The sequence below is a fragment of the Aquarana catesbeiana genome, linkage group LG01 (genome assembly GCF_042186555.1).
Source record: "Aquarana catesbeiana isolate 2022-GZ linkage group LG01, ASM4218655v1, whole genome shotgun sequence".
NCBI classification, from domain to species: domain Eukaryota; kingdom Metazoa; phylum Chordata; class Amphibia; order Anura; family Ranidae; genus Aquarana; species Aquarana catesbeiana.
In genome coordinates this window covers 517,281,344-517,306,394 of record NC_133324.1, presented here as the reverse complement: position 1 = coordinate 517,306,394, position 25,051 = coordinate 517,281,344, and the positions used below count along the sequence as shown (strand labels likewise).

Sequence of the window (25,051 nt, the reverse complement as noted above, 5' to 3'; positions counted from 1 at the left end):
CCAGGAGCATGGGCATCTCATAAGATAAATTGGATGGGGGAAGGGAAACAACTTGGATGGGGAACTGTACAAATAAATTACGTACAAAAAAAATATGTAGAAATCTCTGGTAAGTATTTACATCTAAAAACTGAACTTCCCCTAAGGTAGAGATGGAATAGTGGCGCTGGCCCTAATACTTGTGGGATAAGCACTAGTGACGTTAATGTGCTGAGATTGTACTCTAAGCAATGCTAAATCAAAAATAAAAATAAAAAATTAAACAATAAGTGTAATGGATAACACCTCTACTTCCACACCTTAGTGTGAGCTTACACATATCATATAGTGACTAAATTGATGTATAAACTCTTGATGAGAGCAACATCAAAACCAAAAAAACTGAATAGACAGTGATAATGTCACATAACATGACTCAAAATACACGTGAAACATCAATATTATTAACACCCCGTGATAAATGTGTGTACTGGTATCAAACTCTCAGCACAAAGAAATCTCAAAGTATCAAACTATATAAAAACAGAAGAAAAACCTGAATAAGATTGAAAAAAAGAGGACATAGTGAATCCATATAAAAAAAATTACAAAAAATATAAGAAGTGAAAGTCCACATATACTGTGAAAAATAGGAAGGCAATTCCAAAAATAAAAGTGTCTCCGCTCGACAGTGCTGCAAATCCAAATGTCCACCACACCTCAGTGACGTGATTCCACTCCCTTGTGAATTTCAAACTCACCAGCTGTAAAGGCCTCCCACTCTCGTGTTTGGCCAAAATAAGCCTCAACCCACTCTTATAGGGGTTAAACAGCGACCACTGTTATCCACCGCTATATATTCTGGACCCTCTCCTTAGGATGATGTTTCACATAAAGGATGAGAAGAAATGCTCCAATAGTGTAGTACCGTTTTAAAAGGATTTATTCAAAACCAAAACAAACGCTAATACACTCACATGGTGAATAAAATCAATGGGCAGATCGATACATAGCAGCCAGATAACATCACAGCGAAACATGCGGCAGACAGTGATTCAACAATGCATGGCCACGGCGGACCCAGGGAGTATGAACGCCGACGATCGTCTCACCAGCCCGCAGCAGACAGTCCTCTGCGCTCATACACTAACCCTCGCTCTGTGCCCGTCTCTCCTTCCTGTAAGTATTTACATCTGTACAGATAACATGATGCATACCTAGCTACAGGTCCCTGCAGCTAACAGTAACACATAAATATACATCTGAGCCAGAGCATCTCTCCCATGAGAAAGATACTCTGCCCACAGGAAATCTTGACTCCAGCTGGAGGGGATGGACAGCCGTCCTGTTCCAGAAGTTCCTAAACATCCTACATCTACCTAGACAATGTACAGTTTCTGTTGGGAGGGAGTTAGCATCCTGCCGACAGAAATAGCGAAATGTCTCGTTTTAACACATTTTCTTTCTGTTGTTCTGTCAGGAGGGGGTTATAGCCTGCTGACAGAAGCAACTGGGAAAAAAAACACAACAGCATCAAAAAGGGAATAGTTCTCTCTTGGAGTTCCTGATGGAAGGGGTCCCTCCCCGGACTAGCAGGGTCCTTGGAAGAATTCAGATAGAGATCAGACCTCACCCTCCAGTGTCCTTGCAACAAGGGAAACTGTTCATCAGTTGGGCACATCCAGGGTGGAAGGCCAGTCTGATCCTGCAGAAAAATCAGGGAAGAAAAAGGCACATTCTGCTACCTCCCAGCAGTTCACGTGGATCATCTTTATGCACACTTTGGCTCCTCACAGTCTCATCAGGCATAAAAATGAGGAACAGGCAATCCCTTCCTGCCCCTCCTTCTTCCTTAATAGAGACCTAATGGCTCTTTGTAGGAAGTCCTGCCTTCCTGCACCCAGTCCTTGTATATAGCTCTCCCCGCCACCATTCACACCGAATGTCTTATAAAAAGGTTGCAGGTCTCTATCTCTGGCACCAGCAAGGGCTTGGGGATTTGCAAAAAGTCCCAAATCATGTCGTCCTCCGACTCTCCCCGTCAGTTTTCTACAACGTCCATGATCTGGGAAGGGACATATAGGTAAGCTGGGCTGACTCTGGATAATTAAGGAGGCCTGTCCCCTGCCAATCCAGGTTAGGGATTGGTCAGGGCTCCTTAACACACCCCAGGCAGCTCCACGCCTACTCTCCTTCTCTCTTTCTAGTACCTTCCAGGAGGCTCTAGAAAGAAGGAGGAGGTCTTAGTGATGCTGCCTGTGAATCACCAGCTGCTAACTCTGAGCCACTCCCAGCCCACACAAACCAAAACAAACAGACCTAGCTTCCAGCTAGGCCTGCCTGAATTTGCTTATACTCACAAAAGAAACTTAATCTAGCACCTATCTATGTAAAGGGTGCTAAATATATATGTTTTATACTTGTAAGTTTCTATGGGTGGTGCCTTAGAAATCTGTGTATTTTTACTTTTCTTGTGACAAGTACAAGCTTCTTAGGTGCCCTAAAACACTAGGTACAATGTCAAATAGGTTGCCCCCCTTGCCACATAGCTGCCTGACACCACAGCTAGCAGGAAGACAGCTGCTTTGCATTGGCTCTTTCCAGCTCCAAGCACTTGTCCGAGGCAAGCTTTGGCAAGAGGAACTCAGAGAAAGTTGACTTGCTTCGGGAGAGTGTTGAGAGTCGGAGACAGTCGCTACAAAGCAAAGTACTACATATACTTTGTCCCATCAGAAGATTGGAAGGCAGGACATAGTACTACATGTACTTTGTTCCATCAGGAACTAAATAATGCAAACAAAAGCTTATGATAATCGTCCTTTGATTAACAGAGAGATTGTTACCTATTTCTAAATTGAGGGGTAGTCTAGGGAGAAGAATTTAAGATAATAAGAGATAAGATAAGAGTTTTTTTCAAAAGCCTCGTAGCTTCTTATGAGAAGATATTATTATTATGTACAGTATATAGTGTTTATGATGAAGCAGAAACAACATTTTGGAAATGTCATGGCAGTAGATGGAGAAGAGCAAAGGCAACATGCGAGAGGACTTTCACCTAACTATCTCTACTCCACTATCCTAGAAACAATTTTTGTACATATCTGTATGTGGGCGGGGCTTACAAAGTGTATCCAGAAAGCTTGAGGAGTCAACATCACATGGTTTCTGAAATATAGCAGGTTGTGCAATGGCACAGGTGGAATTCCTACCAACTTATTTCACTTGTTCAGACAGTCATATCAATAAGATAAAATTTAGAAAACAAAATGTTTAGAAAATAAATGTGGGTTTTACATATACTTTAAAGTTGGCCCTACATGGAGAAAATTTAGGCCCATTCCTGTTAAGCCAGACAACATTCGCTCAGTGGGTGGCCTTGTGGGTTCCTTCCTGCTCAACATCCTTAAATTGAAAAAATGGTAGGTACTGGGCAGAAAATTGTTGGCTAAACAGTGGCAGCATCCAATCAGATGCAGTCAATGTTAAGGTATTTTGACAGCTTGTGTGGTCATCTGTAAAAATATAATATCTGCAGTGGGATATTTGTTCAGCTGTAGAGGGTGTAGATAGATTTTTTTTCAGTTTGGCCTGCAAGTCAGCCTTTATGGCCAAGTTTAGTCTTGTAACAGCTTTGGCAAATTGTAAAGGTAGCAAACTAACTAGTGGATACCAGACAGTAGGCAGTAGTCAAGGAGATACATTTTGAGTGTATGAACTAGAACTTTGACAGTCTCTTGAGCGAGGAAGGACTATATTTTGGAGGTGCTGTAAAAGGTACAGATGTAGGCAGGGCCGGTACAAGGGGTGGGCGGAAGGGGCAGGTGCCCTGGGTGGAGAAATTTATTGTAGGAAGGGGCGTAGCGCTGGCAGGCAGTGTGATGTTAAACTTTCTGGGCAAGTGACTATCACCTGCCGCCCCTACAACATTGCAGAGCTGCGCCTGCTTGCAAAGCTGTGCAGAGGCGTACTAAGTGGGCCGCGGGCCGCCCCGAGTACCACACATTGGGGGGGTGTCAGGCTGGCCCCCCCTCTGCGATTGAAGCAGTGGCAGCGCCGTGGGTTTAGGCAGTGGCGCAGTGACAGGCCACAGGGAGAGGCGATCTATATTGTGATGAGAGGGGGAGGGGGTGTGCGGGGGTGCAGGGTGACACTCCTGCACCTACCATCCCCTCCTCTCGCAGGTGCGGGCTGTCTGTCTGTGCGATCTCGGATGTCACACAGGCACAGCCAAGCAGAGCAAAGCCGCTTCCCTCTCCTCTCTGTTTATGTGTAAACAGGGGGAGGAGATCTGCTGAGCATGTGCCGCCGCGCTGATCTGAGGTACTGAATGGGGGGGTCTGCACACTGCACTGAATGGGGGCTACACTGAAGGGGGGCATCTGTACTGAACAGGGGAGGCACACTAAAAGGGGGCATCTTCACTGAATGGGGGGGCTACATTGAAGGGGCGTCTGCACTGAACGGGGGGCTACACTAAATGGGGGGGCTACACTGAACAGGGGCGTCTGCACTGAACGGGGGGCTATACTGAAGGGGGTGTCTGCACTGAAGGGGGGTCTGTGTAACATGCAGGGGGTCCAGAGCTGCAGGGTGCTGTGTAATGTAAAGGGGTCCAGAGATGCAGGGTTCTGTGTAATGTAAAAGGGCCCAGAGGTGCAGGGGTCTGTGTAATGTAAAGGTGTCCAGAGGTGCAAGGTTCTGTGTAATGTAAAAGGGCCCAGAGGTGCAGGGGTCTGTGTAATGTAAAGGTATCCAGAGGTGCAGGGTGCTGTGTAATGTAAAGGGGCCCAGAGGCACAGGGTTCTGTGTAATGTAAAGGGGTGCAGGGTGCTGTGTAATGTAAAGGGGTGCAGGGGGCTGTGTAATGTAAAGGGGTCCAGAGGTGTAGGGGGCTGTGTAATATAAAGGGGCCCAGAGGCGCAGGGGGCTGTGTAATGTAAAGGGGTGCAGGGTGCTGTGTAATGTAAAGGGGCCCAGAGGTGCAGGGTTCTGTGTAATGTAAAGGGGTGCAGGTGCTGTGTAATGTAAAGGGGTGCAGGGGGCTGTGTAATGTAAAGGGGCCCAGAGGTGCAGGGGGCTGTGTAATGTAAAGGTATCCAGAGGTGCAGGGTGCTGTGTAATGTAAAGGGGCCCAGAGGCGCAGGGGGCTGTGCAATGTAAAGGGGCCTAGAGGTGCAGGGTTCTGTGTAATGTAAAGGGGTGCAGGGTGCTGTGTAATGTAAAGGGGTGCAGGGGGCTGTGTAATGTAACAGGGTCCAGAGGTGCAGGGGGCTGTGTAATGTAAAGGGGCCCAGAGGTGCAGGGGGCTGTGTAATGTAAAGGGGCCCAGAGGCGCAGGGGGCTGTGTAATGTAAAGTGGTGCAGGGGGCTGTGTAATGTAAAAGGATCAGTGCGGGAGATCCAGGTTAGCAGGACTGGGAGGGATGGGGAGGGGGTCCAATGTAAGTTTACCTTACAGATTTTCTGTAAAGTGAACTTACAATTTAACCATTTGCCGACCCGCCGCAGTGCATATACTTCGACGGGGCTGCAACTACAGTATTGTATTGTTGTATTGTTTTAAGTGTTTTCTGGTTTTGAAAGGACACGGACTCTTTCTTTATACCCGGGGGGGGGGGCGCAGTTTTCCATCTTCGCCCTGGGCACCAGATGGCCTTGATGTAGGATAGATCGGCAAAAAGGTATCAAGGATCAGTTTGGAATGTGAAAAAGAGATGAAGATTAGGTTAGCTATACCTGGGTTAAGTGTATGGATTATTTAAACCAAGCAAAACAAATGATTTAAAGGCAGTTCAAAATGAAATACCACAGTGAGAATGTATGCCTGGATATTGTCTATATACAGATCGTATGAACTGCTATGAAAAGAGACTTTTTTTAATAAAGAGTGTTGGGGAAGAAAAAAGAACGAGTACTGTTCTAAAGATTCAGCCTACAGGTGAGATCAAAGTAGAGAAGTGGAAAAAGAAATCCTTTGATATTGCTCTGAGGAAGTCTTCTGCCACCAAATAAGATTAGTTTCTATTGAATGTGCCCAGCAAAAATCCAGACTGAAAAGGATCAAGTACAAAGTAAAATTGAAGGACTGCTGTAAGTCTGTTAAAGACAAGACATTCAAGCACTTTGGATGTGTACTGAAGAGGATAAATTGGGTAGAAGCTAGAAATTTGAGATGCTTAAAGATGCTTAAAGTTTTTCTTCAATATCGTTGACACAATTGTACATATGATGGCATAGGGCAACATGCCTGTAGAGAGAGAAAGGATAAATAGGTAAGTTTAATAAAAGGGCCAGAGTGGAGAAGCAGTGCTATGAAAAGTCAATGGATTCTAATAGGTTGTAGGAATAGATGATGATAGGCCAGACTTTTTAGTTTGCAATATCTTTGGGGCAAAATCAGTATCTTGGACGGGAGTAATCTGATACGGTAGGGAGTTAAATGTGCCAAGAAGTTGACATATTAAAAACTTTATGAAGGTAAACGGGTGGAAGAGTAATTATGCTTAACTATGCTGAGTTCAGTGTTATTTTTTACTAGTAGTCAAGAAACATTGCCCTTAGACCACCTTTCCTTCAACTATAATGGGGTAATTGTGGATAGTTCAAGAGAAAAATATGTGGAAACCAGGAAGCAAAACTATTCAGGAAGGAGAAAATCATGGCAAAGTATGAGGATGGGACAGGGAAAAAGAATGGAGACGTTGCATGGATTATGAAGGAATTAAGGAGGCCAAGTGAAGTCATAGTAAGTGTAGTGAATAAATATTAAAAGTGCTACACCTATAGCAATATCCTAAGGTGTGGATAAATACATACATAAATAATAAAGCCAATTAAATAGTGTTGTAGCACATTTGGTGTCAGGGAGCACTCAGGTTTCAGTGAAGGTATGTGTTGACTTGGAGACCAGTAAAGATCATAGATTAAGGTTAGGCATTCCACAATGCATAATAAGCACCAGAGATGCCAGGGTGAAGGGATAAATAAAGGCCATTCCTCTAAGTAGAAAGGGTTTTAAAATGGACAATGGTTTTAAAGGGTGTAAGTTCCATTAAAGAGCTCTGTACTATGCAAGTAAAAGACACATCATTGTGTGAGATGAGAAACACCTGAAATCATTTCCAAAAATTAGCAACCAATGTAATGATGGTGTAGCCAAGTCCCAGGGCCCCTGAAGCCCAATGGTGACCTCCAGAGTTAGGGACAGCTGGCATCCTTCTGTGCAAGCATCACCTCCAATGGCTGGGTCCCTGGCTTGGCACCTGCTGAACCTAGCTTCACTGTCCCCGGCTGGTGAGAATACTTCTCAGGTACTTGCTTCAGCTACTCACAGTGGTCTCCGGTAGCAAATTGGAAGGTCCCTTAGTGGCGACAGCTTCCCCCTCTACCTCCGACCACACCTGGTTCTCCGGCCGGCAGAAACGTTGCTTCTGGTTGGACTGCAAGCCGCAGTCCAAACCCTACTCTGCTCTCTTGCTTCTGGATAGGCCCTCAGCCTAGCAGCCAGACGTCCCCGGGATAGGCCCAAACTCCAGCCTAGCAACCTGGGGGAATTACAACACACATCCACCTAGACAACCATCCAGGTGGCACAGAACTCCGATCACCCGACTCCACCCAAATAAATAGGCTCTCCCAGCAGGTCAAGGGACCCAAGAAAATCCCTGCCCATCGGCTGAGACGCCCCATTCATTCCTAATCTGTCCTTGCAAAGCCCTTGTCTTATCTAATGCCACCAGATACCCGGCCATCTGATTTGTTTATCATACTTTAGAATTATATGTGAATTTATTTACTTCACGCATAAATGCAATGTGCTTATCCTATTTTCTTTTCCTCAGCATTTTCAATATAGGTTATTCTTACTTTCAACATCCCTGTAAAGAGGATCTTCACTGTGCAGCCTTCCTGTCAGGCTACAGCCTCTAGATCAAAATCTTCAGAAATCATTGAATTTTTACTAGTACATATACACCGTGGTCTCCTTGCAGTCCAATTAATAGTCTGTCCACAGCCAAACAGGTTTTATGTTAAAGTAAATGAAGACCTAGGTGTGTATGTACAAGTACAGTGCATTATGGCTAAAGGCTGTGTGTCACTGGTAAGGCAGCATGGTTGCATAGTTACATAATTAATTCTGTTTGAAAAAAGACACAAGTCCATCCAGTTCAATCAATAAAAGAAAATAAAAAATTTACAATCTTATATACACAATCCCATACCCACAGTTGATCCAGAGGAAGGTAAAAAAAACAGCAAAGCATGATCCAATTTGCTCCAGCGGGGGAAAAAATTCCTTCCTGTTCCCCCATGAGGCAATCGGATATTTCCTGGATCAACTTTACGTACAAATATAATTATCATGTTATATTATGTATGTTTAGGAAAGAATCCCCCCTTGTAAACTCTTGGAGGGGATGATAAGGGACTATATACAAGATTTTAGTAATAAGAATGATATCATTAGCAGTAATCAGCATGGATTCATGAAGAATCGTTCTTGCCAAACCAATCTATTAACCTTCTATGAGGAGGTGAGTTGCCATCTAGATAAAGGAAGGCCCGTAGACGTGGTGTATCTGGATTTTGCAAAAGCATTTGACACAGTTCCCCATAAACGTTTACTGTACAAAATAAGGTGCGTTGGCATGGACCATAGGGTGAGTACATGGATTGAAAACTGGCTACAAGGGCGTGTTCAGAGGGTGGTGATAAATGGGGAGTACTCAGAATGGTCAGGGGTGGGTAGTGGGGTTCCCCAGGGTTCTGTGCTGGGACCAATCCTATTTAATTTGTTCATAAATGACCTGGAGGATGGGATAAACAGTTCAATCTCTGTATTTGCAGACGATACTAAGCTAAGCAGGGCAATAACTTCTCTGCAGGATGTGGAAATCTTGCAAAAAGACCTGAACAAATTAATGGGGTGGGCGACTACATGGCAAATGAGGTTCAATGTAGAAAAATGTAAAATAATGCATTTGGGTGGCAAAAATATGAATGCAATCTATACACTGGGGGGAGAACCTCTGGGGGAATCTAGGATGGAAAAGGACTTGGGGGTCCTAGTGGATGATAGGCTCAGCAATGGCATGCAATGCCAAGCTGCTGCTAATAAAGCAAACAGAATATTGGCATGCATTAAAAGGGGGGTCAACTGCAGGGATAAAACGATAATTCTCCCGCTCTACAAGACTCTGGTCCGCCCGCACCTGGAGTATGCTGTCCAGTTCTGGGCACCAGTCCTCAGGAGGGACGTACTGGAAATGGAGCAAGTACAAAGAAGGGCAACAAAGCTAATAAAGGGTCTGGAGGATCTTAGTTATGAGGAAAGGTTGCGAGCACTGAACTTATTCTCTCTGGAGAAGAGACGCTTGAGAGGGGATATGATTTCAATTTACAAATACTGTACTGGTGACCCCACAATAGGGATAAAACTTTTTCGCAGAAGAGAGTTTAATAAGACTCGTGGCCACTCATTACAATTAGAAGAAAAGAGGTTTAACCTTAAACTACGTAGAGGGTTCTTTACTGTAAGAGCGGCAAGGATGTGGAATTCCCTTCCACAGGCGGTGGTCTCAGCGGGGAGCATTGATAGCTTCAAGAAACTATTAGATAATCACCTGAATGACCGCAATATACAGGGATATGTAATGTAATACTGACACATAATCACACACATAGGTTGGACTTGATGGACTTGTGTCTTTTTTCAACCTCACCTACTATGTAACTATGTAATCCAGGCCTTTTTTAACCACTTGAGCCCCGGACCATTATGCTGCCTAAGGACCAGAGGTCTTTTTCCAATTTGGCACTGCGTCGCTTTAACTGCTAATTGCGCGGTCATGCAATGCTGTACCCAAACGAAATTTGCGTCCTTTTCTTCCCACAAATAGAGCTTTCTTTTGATGGTATTTGATCACCTCTGCAGTTTTTATTTTTTGCGCTATAAACGGAAAAAGACCGAAAATTTTGAAAAAAAATGATATTTTCTACTTTTTGTTATAAAAAAAATCCAATAAACTCAATTTTAGTCATACATTTAGGCCAAAATGTATTCGGCCACATGTCTTTGGTAAAAAAAATGTCAATAAGCGTATATTTATTGGTTTGCGCAAAAGTTATAGCGTCTACAAACTAGGGTACATTTTCTGGAATTTACACAGCTTTTAGTTTATGACTGCCTATGTCATTTCTTGAGGTGCTAAAATGGCAGGGCAGTACAAAACCCCCCCAAATGACCCCATTTTGGAAAGTAGACACCCCAAGGAAATTGCTGATAGGCATGTTGAACCCATTGAATATTTATTTTTTTTGTCCCAAGTGATTGAATAATGACAAAAAAAAAAAAAAAAAAAATATTTACAAAAAGTTGTCACTAAATGATATATTGCTCACACAGGCCATGGGCCTATGTGGAATTGCACCCCAAAATATATTCAGCTACTTCTCCTGAGTACGGGGATACCACATGTGTGGGACTTTTTGGGAGCCTAGCCGCGCATGGGACCCCGAAAACCAATCACCGCCTTCAGGATTTCTAAGGGTGTAACTTTTTGATTTCACTCTTCACTGCCTATCACAGTTTCGGAGGCCATGGAATGCCCAGGTGGCACAACCCCCCCCCAAATGACCCCATTTTGGAAAGTAGACACCCCAAGCTATTTGCTGAGAGGCATATTGAGTCCATGGAATATTTTATATTTTGACACAAGTTGCGGGAAAGTGACACTTTTTTTTTTTTTTTTTTTTGCACAAAGTTGTCACTAAATGATATATTGCTCACACAGGCCATGGGCCTATGTGGAATTGCACCCCAAAATACATTTAGCTGCTTCTCCTGAGTATAGGGATACCACATGTGTGGGACTTTTTGGGAGCCTAGCCGCGTACGGGGCCCCGAAAACCAATCACCGCCTTCAGCGTTTTTAAGGGCGTGAATTTTTGATTTTACTCTTCACTGCCTAACACCGTTTCGGAGGCCATGGAATGCCCAGGTGGCACAAAACCCCCCCAAATGACCCCATTTTGGAAAGTAGACACCCCAAGCTATTTGCTGAGAGGCATGGTGAGTATTTTGCAGCTCTCATTTGTTTTTGAAAATGAAGAAAGACAAGAAAAAACTTTTTTTTTTTTTCTTTTTTCAAATTTCAACACTTTGTGACAAAAAGTGAGGTCTGCAAAATACTCACTATACCTCTCAGCAAATAGCTTGGGGTGTCTACTTTCCAAAATGGGGTCATTTGGGGGGGTTTTGTACCACCTGGGCATTCCATGGCCTCCGAAACTGTGATAGGCAGTGAAGAGTGAAATCAAAAATTCACGCCCTTAGAAAGCCTGAAGGCGGTGCTTGGTTTTCGGGGTCCCGTACACGGCTAGGCTCCCAAAAAGTCTCACACATGTGGTATCCCCGTACTCAGGAGAAGCAGCAGAATGTATTTTGGGGTGTAATTTCACATATTCCCATGGCATGTTTGAGCAATATATCATTTAGTGACAACTTTGTGCAAAAAAAAAAAAAAAAAAAAAAAAAATTTGTCTCTTTCCCGCAACTTGTGTCGCAATATAAAATATTCCATGGACTCGACATGCCTCTCAGCAAATAGCTTGGGGTGTCTACTTTCCAAAATGGGGTCATTTGGGGGGGGTTTTGAACTGTCCTGGCATTTTATGCACAACATTTAGAAGCTTATGTCACACATCACCCACTCTTCTAACCACTTGAAGACAAAGCCCTTTCTGACACTTATTTTTTACATGAAAAAGTTTTTTTTTTTTGCAAGAAAATTACTTTGAACCCCCAAACATTATATATTTTTTTAAAGCAAATGCCCTACAGATTAAAATGGTGGGTGTTTCATTTTTTTTTTTTCACACAGTATTTGCGCAGCGATTTTTCAAACGCATTTTTTGGGGAAAAAACACACTTTTTTAAATTTTAATGCACTAAAACACACTATATTGCCCAAATGTTTGATGAAATAAAAAAGATGATCTTAGACCGAGTACATGGATACCAAACATGACATGCTTTACAATTGCGCACAAACGTGCAGTGGCAACAAAATAAATACATTTTTAAAAGCCTTTAAAAGCCTTTACAGGTTACCACTTTAGATTTGCAGAGGAGGTCTACTGCAAAAATTACTGCCCTCGATCTGACCTTCGCGGCGATACCTCACATGCATGGTGCAATTGCTGTTTACGTTTGACGACAGACCGCCGCTTGCGTTCGCCTTAGCGCAAGAGCAGGGGGCGACAGGGGTGCTTTTTTTTTTTTTTTTTTTTTTTCTTTATTATTTTTTTGCTTTTTTATCTTATTTTTAAACTGTTCCTTTCATTTTTTTTTTTTTAAATCATTTTTATTGTTATCTCGGGGAATGTAAATATCCCCTATGATAGCAATAGGGAGTGACAGGTACTCTTTTTTGAAAAAATTGGGGTCTATTAGACCCTAGATCTCTCCTCTGCCTTCAAAGCATCTGACCACACCAAGATCGGTGTGATAAAATGCTTCCCCAATTTCCCAATGGCGCTATTTACATCCGGCGAAATCTAAGTCATAAAATGCTCGTAGCTTCCGGTTTCTTAGGCCATAGAGATGTTTGGAGCCACTCTTGTCTCTGATCAGCTCTATGGTCAGCTGGCTGAATCACCGGCTGCATTCTCAGGTTCCCTGTTGAGACAGGAGAGCCAGAGAAAAACACGGAAGACGGTGGGGGGGGGGGGGCATTCCCTCCCACGGCTTGTAAAGGCAGTCTAGAGGCTAATTAGCCGCTAGGATTGCTTTTACATGAAAGCCGACCGCTGGCTGAAAAGAATGATACCAAGATGATACCTAAACCTGCAGGCATCATTCTGGTATAACCACTCAAAGTTGTGAATGGCGTACCTGAAGACAAAAAAATGGTTAACAATAAAGCACAGTAAACAGTAAAGTATAAATAATTACATACCTGAAAAACAAACATGATAAAACATAATAACAATAACAATAACAATAAAACACTGCAGAATAGAATACAGTAAAAAAAGAGCAGAACAATAGAGAGAGAGAATAGAGAGAGAGAACAATAAAACGACAACTATTTTTTTTTATTTTATATATATATATTTTTTTTTTTACACTTTTTTTGTAACTAACTTTTATAACGGTAACCGGTTCCAGGTTCGGGTCTCTCAAAATGCGATGGCATCTTGGGAGACCCTGTGAAAGTGTGCCTAGTCTGTGCAATGCTGTACCCTACGCTAATACTCAACTAGTGTATGGTAGCGTTCAAAACATTCACCAATGCAAAGACCAGGATTGTCAGGACAGGAGGGACAATAATAGCGGGTGTCACGCCTATATCCGCGTTTGCTGCAGACACAACATCTTTTTGGGGGGGTTCGTTGGGTAGGGGTACTCGGGAGCACATAAAAATGCCTCTCATGCAGCCGACTGCATTTGGTTGGGGATGTGAATGGGGGAAGTACGGGTGCTGCAGAAGCGGTGGGTTCCCAATTAGGATTGGCGAATGCAGCAGGAAGGGCACTATGGGCACGACGGGCCTGTGTTTGTCTTCTTGGTGGCAGCGGGACACTACTTGTGCTTGCCACCTCACCAGCTTGAACTGCACTTATGGGACTCGCCACGTCACCAAGTGTTACTGCAGCGCTGGTTTGACTACGACCGGGGTATACTAGGCCGCTGGTGCTTGCCAGTTCAATAAAAAGCTTCCAAAAAAACTGTTAGCGATCGCAGGGATCAGGTCTGACTCTGCGAACGCTGCAGTTATGCGTTTAGTGTTTTGTAAGTGTCAGTGATCGATCGATACTGCACTTGGGTGGGCTGGACTGGGCCGGGCGGAGGGGCAAAACGCAGGTGCTAGCAGGTATCTGGGCTGATCCCGCTAACACTGCGTTTTTGGGAACCCTAAACTGCTGGGGACGCTAGTATAGATCTGATCGGATCAGATATTGATCCGTTCAGATACTATACCACTAAAGGAGGCGTATGCTGCGTGCGTGGGTGTTAGTGGTACTGGCGCTAACCTGACGCTGCCTGGGGCCGGTGCTTGCTAGTTCACCAAAATGCTACCAAAAAAACTGTTAGCGATCGCAGGGATCAGGCCTGACTCTGCGAACGCTGCAGTTATGCGTTTAGTGCCTTGTAAGTGACAGTGATCGATCGATACTGCACTTGGGTGGGCTGGGCTGGGCCGGGCGGAGGGGCACAACGCAGGTGCTAGCAGGTATCTGGGCTGATCCCGCTAACACTGCGTTTTTGGGAACCCTAAACTGCTGGGGACGCTAGTATAGATCTGATCGGATCAGATATTGATCCGATCAGATACTATACCACTAAGGGAGGTGTACGGTGCGTGCGTGGGTGTTAGCGCCACTGGCGCTAACCTGACGCTGCCTGGTGCTTGCTTGCCAGTTCACCAAAATGCTACCAAAAAAACTGTTAGCGATCGTAGGGATCAGGCCTGACTCTGCGAACGCTGCAGTTATGCGTTTAGTGTTTTGTAAGTGACAGTGATCGATCGATACTGCACTTGGGTGGGCTGGGCGGAGGGGCAAAACGCAGGTGCTAGCGGGTATCTGGGCTGATCCCGCTAACACTGTGTTTTTGGGAACCCTAAACTGCTGGGGACGCCAGTATAGATCTGATCGGATCAGATATTGATCCGATCAGATACTATACCACTAAGGGAGGCGCATGCTGCGTGCGTGGGTGTTAGCGGTACTGGCGCTAATCTGACGCTGCCTGGGGCGACGCATATCACCGCCGGGCGATCAGGGGGCTAAACCTTTATTCGGTAATAAACGGCGGGTGCCCTGACACTATAAAAAATAAACGAACTAACCTGCGTCACCCGTAACGGTTATACGGTGATCAGTGGTGAAAGGGTTAACTAGGGGGCAATCAAGGGGTTAAAACATTTATTAGGTAGTATATGGGGGTCCCTGTCACTATAAAACCCTGACGGCGAACCTAAATATTTACCTCACTAACTAGCGTCACCAGTGACACTAATACAGCGATCAGAAAAATGATCGCTTAGCGACACTGGCGATGGGGGGTGATCAAGGGGTTAAAACTTTATTAGGGGGGGTTAGGGGGGTATCCTAGACCTAAAGGGGGGTAATACTCACTGTCCCAACACTGTAACTGTCACAAACTGACACTATGCAGTAATCAGAAAAAAAAAAAAAAAAACCTGCTGGTGTCAGTTTGTGACGGGGGGGGGGTGATTGGGGGGGGATCGGGGGGCGATCGGGGGGGGGATCGGGGTGTTTTGTATGCCTGGCATGTTCTACTGTGTGTGTGTGTGTTGTGCACTCACATTGATGTCTTCTCCCCTCGGCGCTGGAACGGAAACTACCGAGCCGAGGGGAGATGACATCATTTCCTTTGCTGCTGTTTAGCATACAGCAGCAAAGGAGTGTTCCCATTGGCCGGCGGCGATCGCGAGGGGGGGGCCACGAACGGATGGCCTCCCCCTCATCTCGGATTGCCGGGGAACAGAACGGGACCGCTTCGGGCACCGGGGGGGGGGTCCGATCGGACCCCCCACCCGCGAGAGGCAAATCACGTACATGTACGTGATTTTGCCTGCCCGTGCCGCCTTGCCGACGTAAATCGGCGTTAGGCGGTCCTTAAGTGGTTAAAGCAATATACTGAGCTGGCCAGAACCAGCTCTGGAGGGAGTCTATTGTACATTTTCACAGCTCTTACTGTGAAGAAGCCTTTTCATATTTGGAGATTAAATCTCCTTTCCTCCAGATGTAAAGAGTGCCCCTTGTCCTCCGTGATGACCTTAAAGTAAATAACTCAACACCAAGTTCACTTTATGGACCACTTGTGTATTTATACATGTTGATAATATCCCCCCTTAATCTCCTCTTCTCAAGAGAGAATAAATTCAGTTCCTCTAATCTTTGCCCATGGCTCACCAGGTTCCTCCATGCCTCTTATCAGTTTGGTTGCTCTTCTCTGCACTTTCTCCAGTTCCCTGATATACTTTTTGTGAACTGCTGAAGATGAAGAAGTGAAGAAACATAACATGATTAAAAGAAAAGGTTTATATTTATCTACATACTTACAGGTCTGATAGGCAATGGGCAGCAGTCATAAGAAATTGAGGGGCAATAAGAGATCCACCACAGAAATGCTGCCGCCTGAACTGTAGGGAGGCAATGTAAGGATGTGAGTTGGGTCTGGCTTCCCTTCCCCCAACAATTTCAGTATTGAAGGTTCCTAGGGAGAGATATCACAAATGTAATGAAATCCTGTGCTTCATTTATGATCCCTAAACTTCAAAAATTAATATAAAGACAATTATAGCTTTTGCAGGTATGGTATTGCTAGGTGCTAGGCAGACTGTAGCATAGCAAATGTCTAACAATTGACCATACTAGAGTACTTCTTTTACTGATTACAAATGTTGGTAAAGTTCTAACATATCTACAAAATACATATAATACACAAAAAGATATGCAAAAGATGGCATGCCTTTTTTTTATTACTGCGCATTACTTACTAATCTTAACATACAGTGGGGACGGAAAGTAGTCAGACCCCCTTAAATTTTTCACTCTTTGTTATATTGCAGCCATTTGCTAAAATCATTTAAGTTAATTTTTTTCCTCATTAATGTACACATAGCACCCCATATTGACAGAAAAACACAGAATTGTTGACATTTTTGCAGATTTATTAAAAAAGAAAAACTGAAATCACATGGTCCTAAGTATTCAGACCCTTTGCTCAGTATTTAGTAGAATAACCCTTTTGATCTAATACAGCCATGAGTCTTTTTGGGACAGATGCAACAAGTTTTTCTCACCTGGATTTGGGGATCCTCTGCCATTCCTCCTTGCAGATCCTCTCCAGTTCTCTCAGGTTAGATGGTAAACCTTGGTGGACAGCCATTTTTAGGTCTCTCCAGAGATGCTCAATTGGGTTTAAATCAGGGCTCTGGCTGGGCCATTCAAGAACAGTCACGGAGTTGTTGTGAAGCCACTCCTTCGTTATTTTAGCTGTGTGCTTAGGGTCATTGTCTTGTTGGAAGGTAAACCTTCGGCCCAGTCTGAGGTCCTGAGCACTCTGGAGAAGGTTTTTGTCCAGGATATCCCTGTACTTGGCCGCATTCATCTTTCCCTCAATTGCAACCAGTCGTCCTGTCCCTGCAGCTGAAAAACACCCCCACAGCATGATGCTGCCACCACCATACTTCACTGTTGGGACTGTATTGGACAGGTGATGAGCAGTGCCTGGTTTTCTACACACATACCGCTTAGAATTAAGGCCAAAAAGTTCTATCTTGGTCTCCATGCGAGCTTTCATGTGTCTTGCACTGAGGAGAGGCTTCCGTCGGGCCACTCTGCCAAAAAACCCCGACTGGTGGAGGGCTGCAGTGATGGTTGACTTTCTACAACTTTCTCCCATCTCCCAACTGCATCTCTGGAGCTCAGCCACAGTGATCTTAGGGTTCTTCTTTACCTCTCTCACCAAGGCTCTTCTCCCCCGATAGCTCAGTTTGGTCGGACTCCCAGCTCTAGGAAGGGTTCTGGTCGTCCCAAACGTCTTCCATTTAAGGATTATGGAGGCCACTGTGCTCTTAGGAACCTTAAGTGCAGCAGAATTTATTTGTAACCTTGGCCAGATCTGTGCCTTGCCCCAATTCTGTTTCTAAACTCTTCAGGCAGTTCCTTTGACCTCATGATTCTCATTTGCTCTGACATGCACTGTGAGCTGTAAGGTCTTATATAGACAGGTGTGTGGCTTTCCTAATCAAGTCCAATCAGTATAATCAAACACAGCTGGACTCAAGTGAAGGTGTAGAACCATCTCAAGGATGATCAGAAGAAATGAACAGCACCTGAGTTAAATATATGAGTGTCACAGCAAAGGGTCTGAATACTTAGGACCATGTGATATTTCCGTTTTTCTTTTTTAATAAATCTGCAAAAATGTCAACAATTCTGTGTTTTTCTGTCAATATGGGGTGCTGTGTGTACATTAATGTGGAAAAAAATGAACTTAAATGATTTTAGCAAATGGCTGCAAAATAACAAAGAGTGAAAAATTTAAGGGGGTCTGAAAACTTTCCGTCCCCTCTGTATGTGTACTGCATGCACATTATATTATCACATTAAATTAATAATTTTACAATTATTTGTAATTAAAGGATAATTTAACAAATGCAAGTGGATTTGACTCCAGTAAATATCAATAGCTGGTGTTGACAGTACGTTTCATTTAGGTATCTGTTCAGTGGGGCAGAAAAAGTAAAGGAAAAGTTCCAGGTAAAGATAAAATCATACTTCCTGAAATAATATAGGGCTTTCATAATTTAACAGTTAATTTCATGTAGCAAAATATCAAAAAAATAAAAAATAAATCCATGTCAAATAGATAATGTGAATTACAGATGGACACAAATGTTACATACTTCGCAATGCATTTGTTTTCACTTTATATGCAAAATGTAATTCTACAGCTCTTTGGACTAAGTAAAACTGTGTATGTATAATGATCCATTGTTAGGGTAAATTACAAAAAATAAAATATATCCCACCTCTGGAAGAGAATTTTAGTTCAAATACAATCAGTTGCGCTAAACTTCTAAAATATATATGCATTTTCTAATTTCATAATTGCCTTATTTATATATATAAATAAAGTAAAATGAGGTTACTTTACTAAATGTTATGGCCAGCACAGTGGCTAGCAGCACTAGGGTTGTTAGTTTGAATCAACAACCATGACACTACCTACTGTATTCTCCCTATGCCAGCTTGGGTTTCCTCCCACACTCCAAAGACATGCTGGTAGGTTAATTGAATCTTTTCTAAATTGGCCCTAGTATATGTTTGAAAGGGCAGGGACTGATGTGATATGCAAAGAACTGCGTAAATTAACAGAGCTTTTTAAGAACCTGTAATAAATATAATAAAAGAGATCCCATAAATAATCACATCCAGTTGTACTCAAGACCCGTTCTCTTGTATTGTACTAAAATTTGGTTCTACCTACCACTTCTAATAAATGCTATAATTTTGCAACATGCAGGTTAATGGGAATCTTTGGGTTTAATCACACTTGTGCACTTTTGAAATATTTTTAATGTTAAGGTTAATGTTAAAACTACATTGTTTTTGTGTCTTTTTGTTGGGCTGTTCCTAAATGTTTAATCATGCTGCATTCTTAAAAATGGCAGTTTGACTATAAGATATGCCAAAAGTTAGTTACAACACCACCACGTGAGCAGAAACTGAAAAGAACTTTGGAAAATATGAGCTTAGCAACATCAAAACTGCAAGAGTAATGCACTCAAATACAGATAAGGCTGTATACTAAATTATGTGCTAATGGGCCCCAGAGCAATACACTTTAGGTTTATAATATGGACCATTCAAAAAACTTCCAGATTATATTAACTAATATCCACAAATGAAATATTACAAACCTAGCACTGGAAATACAAAGCAACTCTTAAATGGAAAAAAAAAAAAACTTTCAAAACTGTATACACTTTATATGAATATAATGGTTTAACCGGTTCCCGACCGGTGCACACAGAATGGCACGGCTGGGCAAATGGGCGTACCCGTATGTCTCTTTAAATTTGCCGCCGTGTCATTGCGTGCGCGTGGCGGCGGCGCGCGACTGCACCGGCCGGGAGCTCCGTGAGTTGGGTCGTGGGTCCCGCGGACTCGATCGCCGTGGAGATACCCCCGATCGCCTCATGGAGAGGAAGAAAGGGGAGATGCTAATGTAAACAAGCATCTCCCCATTCTGCCTAGTGACAGTGTCACTGATCTCTGCTTCCTGTGATCGGGAGCAGAGATCAGTGACGTGTCACACGTAGCCATGCCCCCCCCACAGTTAGAAACACTCCCCAGGACATACTTAACCCTTACACTGCCCCCTAGTGGTTGTATAGCACTGATTGCTGTATAAATGACAATGGTCCCAAAAATGTGTCAAAAATGTCCGATGTGTCCGCCATAATGTCGCAGTCACAATAAAAATCGCTGATCGCCGCCATTACTAGTAAAAAAAAAAATTATCAATAAAAATGCCATAAAACTATCCCCTATTTTGTAGATGCTATAACTTTTGCACAAACCAATCAATAAACGCTTATTGTGATTTTTTTTTACCAAAAATATGTTTAAGAATATGTATTGGCCTAAACTGGGGAAAAAAATGTTTTTTTAATATTTTTTGGGGATATTTATTATAGCAAAAAGTAAAAAATAATGCATTTTTTTCAAAATTGTTGCTATTTTTTTGTTTATAGCGCAAAAAATAAAAACCGCAGAGGTGATCAAATACCACCAAAAGAAAGCTCTATTTGTGGGAAAAAAGGACGTCAATCTTGTTTGAGAGCCATGTCGCATGACCGCGCAATCGTCAGTTAAAGCGACGCAGTGAGGATTTGCAAAAAATGCACTGGTCAGGAAGGGGGTAAATTCTTCCGGGGCTGAAGTGATTAAGAAAATCAGGCGTTTGTAAATTGCTCCATACAATTTCAGATAATAACACTGTATTGCCTTGGCTGGCTTTGATTCTGAGTATTTATTTACCCCAGTTAACCAAATGTTTCTTTTAATGGAATTGGAAATGTGTTATACAAAAAATATTCCTTCAAAAATATTTCTTATGCAATATATAACCTCTACATACTATTGTTTAGTGAACATCAGGACCAGCTAACTGCTTTAACTTCTTTAGTATAACCAACACACCAATGTCTATGGATAGATTTATAAACAAACGGTACCTTTAAACTAAGGATTGGTTTAAAGATAGAAATCATTAGCACGCCATGTTTCTGTCAGAAACATAAATTATAAATACACAATATTGCCGACCATATAAAATGGATAATGCATCTGCATTAAGAATGTACTACTCACCCCCATTCACCTGGCATACCCACAAAGCTGCCACTAATGCAAGCAGATGATCCATGTTACTCGAAGCTATGGGACCATGCCTTTAGAGCCTGGAAATTTATAGCATTCCGGTAACGTTTAGTAACAGTATATTACATAATTAACTGTTGTTTCTACCCACAATGAGCAAGCTGCAACTTGTAGAGGTCTGGAAATGTAGTGTGTGGAAAATACTTGAACACAAAAGAGAAGTATAAAGCAAAACAAGTTACTAAAGATCAATACTGATTCAGTTATGTAAGTAAGAAAATCATACAAGTATGTAGCCACCCTCTACACGTCTCCTCTTCTTTTTCACTGACAGCCATGTGCTAGAACACAGGGTACAGGCCTTTTAAAACAGGTGAGACATATATATATGATCACATATAAAGTGGAACTTCACTCTCACAAACAACATTGACTATTGTTAATCCTCATGCTGCTAGCATTAGTACATCTTATTTACTTGTTTTAAACTTTTGTTTTACATTTCTTCAGTTTCTTTCTGGTTTCTTGCCTAGGCAATAGAGGTGGGCAATCTTTCTTGGTCTATCTGACCTTGACTTGGTATCAAAAGAGCCCCTAATTTTCCACTTCTTAATAAGTGATTAAACAGTACTGGCTGGCATATTCAAGGCTTTGGATATCTTTTTATATCCTTTTCCATTTTTGTAAAGTTTCATTACCTTGTTATGCAGGTCTTTTGACTGTTCTTTTCTACCTCCTCATGGCTCAGTGTCACTTAATTGTGATTCAAAAAGCCACAAATATGGGAAATTAACCTTTAATTGCCATTTTAACCTGTGTGTGCCACCTTCTGTGTCTGTACCAATGCCAAACATTCCAGGGAATGTAAACTTTTTATCATGGCCATTTGGGTGATTTCTGTTATCATTATGATTCAAAAAGGATCCAAAAAACTATGTGATAATAAATGGCTTCATGTGATTGCTATCCTTAAATAAAAGACAGTTTTTTGGCATGATCAGTCATATTTTCAATATTTTACTGCAACGTCCTGTGAGCCTCCACTGACTACAAGACCAATCAGGCCTCCTTGAAACCAATAATCCTCTATTTGAATCAGCTGGTAGCGTTACACATGTCTCATATAGCATGCAGGGGTAAATAAATATATATATATATATATATATATATATATATATATATATATATATATATATATATATATATACACACACACACACACGCTGCGCTAAAAATTATTATACTATATAGCTTTTTATAGCTTTTTTTAAAGATTACTCAGAAAAATCTCATAATTACATTTGACCCTCTCATAGGGTGCAAAGCTCTCATGGGTAAGCATACAGTAAAGTATGATAGTTATTTTAATACCCCATTATTGGAGAATAACTAAGTTCTAAAAAATCTGTATGTATATTTATTTTATTTGATCAAAGAGTACCTGCAAAATGGTGCGTGGAGGTTGCTTGACTCAGTTGTTATATGTATAATAAAAAACAACAATGGGGGAGGCTGTCTGTGGACACCACAACTGAGAAAAGATAAAAACAATAAAAATAAATGAAAATAAAAAAAAAATAGAAATAAACGTAAATAATAAAAAATTATTTAATAGAAAGTAAAAAATACAAAATGTGAGGCAAACAATAATAATTCAGAATTGTGTGAAAAAAAAAAAAAAAATAAAATCATCAAAAGGCCAAATTGAGAAAGCAAGCAAAACAGGTGATTAACCCATGTAGAGCAGACAGCCAAAAAGGAAATATATAGTAGCAGAGAGTAATATATCAAGGAGTTAGGAGTCCACCAGACAGAATGCAGGAAAATAGCAAAGTAGACAAGGTAGAGCCAGAAACATACCTGGAGAGATATTGTGACCGCTTGCTCCAGCACCCAGCCCAGGACTGAACTGGATGCTAGAGAGAGCGGCCCTATAATGCAAAAACTCCCCCCTCCCTCCTCCCCCCCGCAATCAGCCATATCTAACACAGCTGATCTGGAGGCAGGGAGAGAGGACAGGGTCCGATCCAAGAACGGCCCCCTGAGCCATGCGCGCGCATCTCCGTCCACAGCGCACGCTTGAAAACAGCGTGCGCTGGAACGAGGACACGCCCACACCGCCCACCGACGAGCAATGCTTCAACAGCGGACTGGGCATGTCTGCGGGAGGAGCAAGATGGAGGCCGGAACGCTGAGAGAATAGCATCCCTGGCCCCACAAATAGCCGCCACATGCAGGGAATACCTGGGCAGCTTTGCGTGCCGGGCGGCCCCCCAGCAAACCCCCCACCAAGGGGGGGAGAGGGGGGGGGTGAACAAAGCAGCAGAGGGTGATGGTATAAATGTAGAGCTACAAATGGGCATCAAGCAAGGACAGAAGTATATTACAACAATACATACAATAATGCAAAATAAGCCAAATACGAAATGGGAAAAATTTTTTACATAATCAGACAATATGACAAATAACAAAATACAGAAAGAATTCTTTTATGTATAGAAAAAAGGAGGAATATATAATGCAAGATAATATATCATATATATATATATATATATATATATATATATATATATATATATATATATATATATATATTTATATTATATAATATATTATTGCAAGATTATGCAGGGGTCAGAGTATAGAACCATAAGTGCATGAAAAAACTACATCCAGGGGATGAAAGGTGTAAGGGCCATTAAAGCTCTATTCCTCCTGGGGAGAACCCCTCAAGGAATGGTTTACAACAGATGGCTTCGATCAAACCTGGAAATTGTGTCGCTTTCAGTTTATATATCCACTGCAGCTCCAGCTGGAGGAGAGTCTTATTCCAGTCTCCTCCCCTGGAGCTGGGTTGTACACGGTCAAGAATGAGAAACTTGATCTTGGAAAAAATACCTTGGTGTATAGATTTGGTATGGCGCCTAAGCGGGAGGTCTGGATTGCATACCTGTATGCTGTGTATATGTCGGTAGGCTCTCCTCCAAAATTCGAGCTTAGTTTTTCTGACATAAAAGCAGTTGCAATCACAGATCAGCAAATAAACCACCCCGAACGTCCTGCAGTTAGCAAAATGTTTTGGGTGGAAGATCTGACCATTCAGCAAGACAGGTTTTTTTGTGGGTGAGCATGAACCTGCAATAGTTGCAGGTCCCGCACATAAAGGTCCCCTTATATTTACAATGGTCCTTACGATTATCGCCTTTAAATTCAGTGCTCACAACTCTGTCTTTCACTGAGGTAGCTCGCCTGAATGTGAACAGAGGTTTATTGGGGACAAGTGGGCCTAAGAGTGGGTCAAGTGAAAGCATATGCCAGTAATTCTCCACAATGTTCTTTACTTTATGTTGTTGATTTGTGAATCTTGTGATAATTCTAAGGGAGTTGGCATTGCTTTTGGGTGTTTGGAAATATAGCAGGTTATATCTTGATCGTTTGGATACCTTTTGAAAGGTTCTTTTTAGAGAGGCATGAGAATATCCTCTCGAAAGTAAGCAATTCCACAGGTTATTAGCCTCCATTTGGAAGAAGGCATCATCAGTACAGTTACGTCGGATCCTGAGATATTGTCTGTATGGTATAGATTTAATGAGAGCTTTGGGATGAAGCAAGCTGGTGGCATGCATGATTGCGTTCCCGGCCGTTGGTTTCCTATATAGTTTACCGAGGAGAGTCCCCCCTTCCCCTCTATAGACTTCCACGTCCAGAAACGCAATCCGCTGTTTATGATGAGACATAGTGAAATAAAGGTTGAAGTCATTTTTGTTCATCCTGGAAAGGCAATTCAAAAGCATATCATGCAAGCCATCCTAGATTATAAAAATATCATCAATGTATCGGTACCACCCCATGACATCTCCTTGACTGTTTTTCCACTCCCCCAGGTACCGGTTGGCATACGATGGGGTACAACATGTCCCCATCGCAACCACCTGCACCTGGTGGTAGTGGGAGCCATTGAACATGAATACGTTGTGTTCGAGAATGAATTTAAGTAGTGAAATAATAAATTCACTATATGCTGGATCAGTGTCTCTATCCTTATGCAAAACATGCCTGATGGCCGCCACACCTTCACTGTGTGGAATAGAGCTATAAAGCGCTTCGACGTCCACTGTAACCAAAGTGCAATTGTCAGGAATAG

At 42.5% G+C, this 25,051-nt stretch overlaps 1 protein-coding gene across 1 annotated transcript in view; it reads right to left on the bottom strand.

Moving 5' to 3' along the window:
• Positions 1–21,050, bottom strand: part of LOC141104404 (myeloblastin-like) — a 37,205-nt gene extending 16,155 nt beyond the window's left edge. The window contains exons 1-2 of the mRNA XM_073594053.1: positions 20,899–21,050; positions 16,075–16,228 (exon numbers count right to left, since the gene is read on the bottom strand). Coding sequence (XP_073450154.1) covers positions 16,075–16,228; positions 20,899–20,953 — 209 coding nt within the window. The 5' untranslated portion in view covers positions 20,954–21,050. The remainder of the gene's footprint in view (positions 1–16,074; positions 16,229–20,898) is intronic.
• Positions 21,051–25,051: the final 4,001 nt, after the last annotated feature.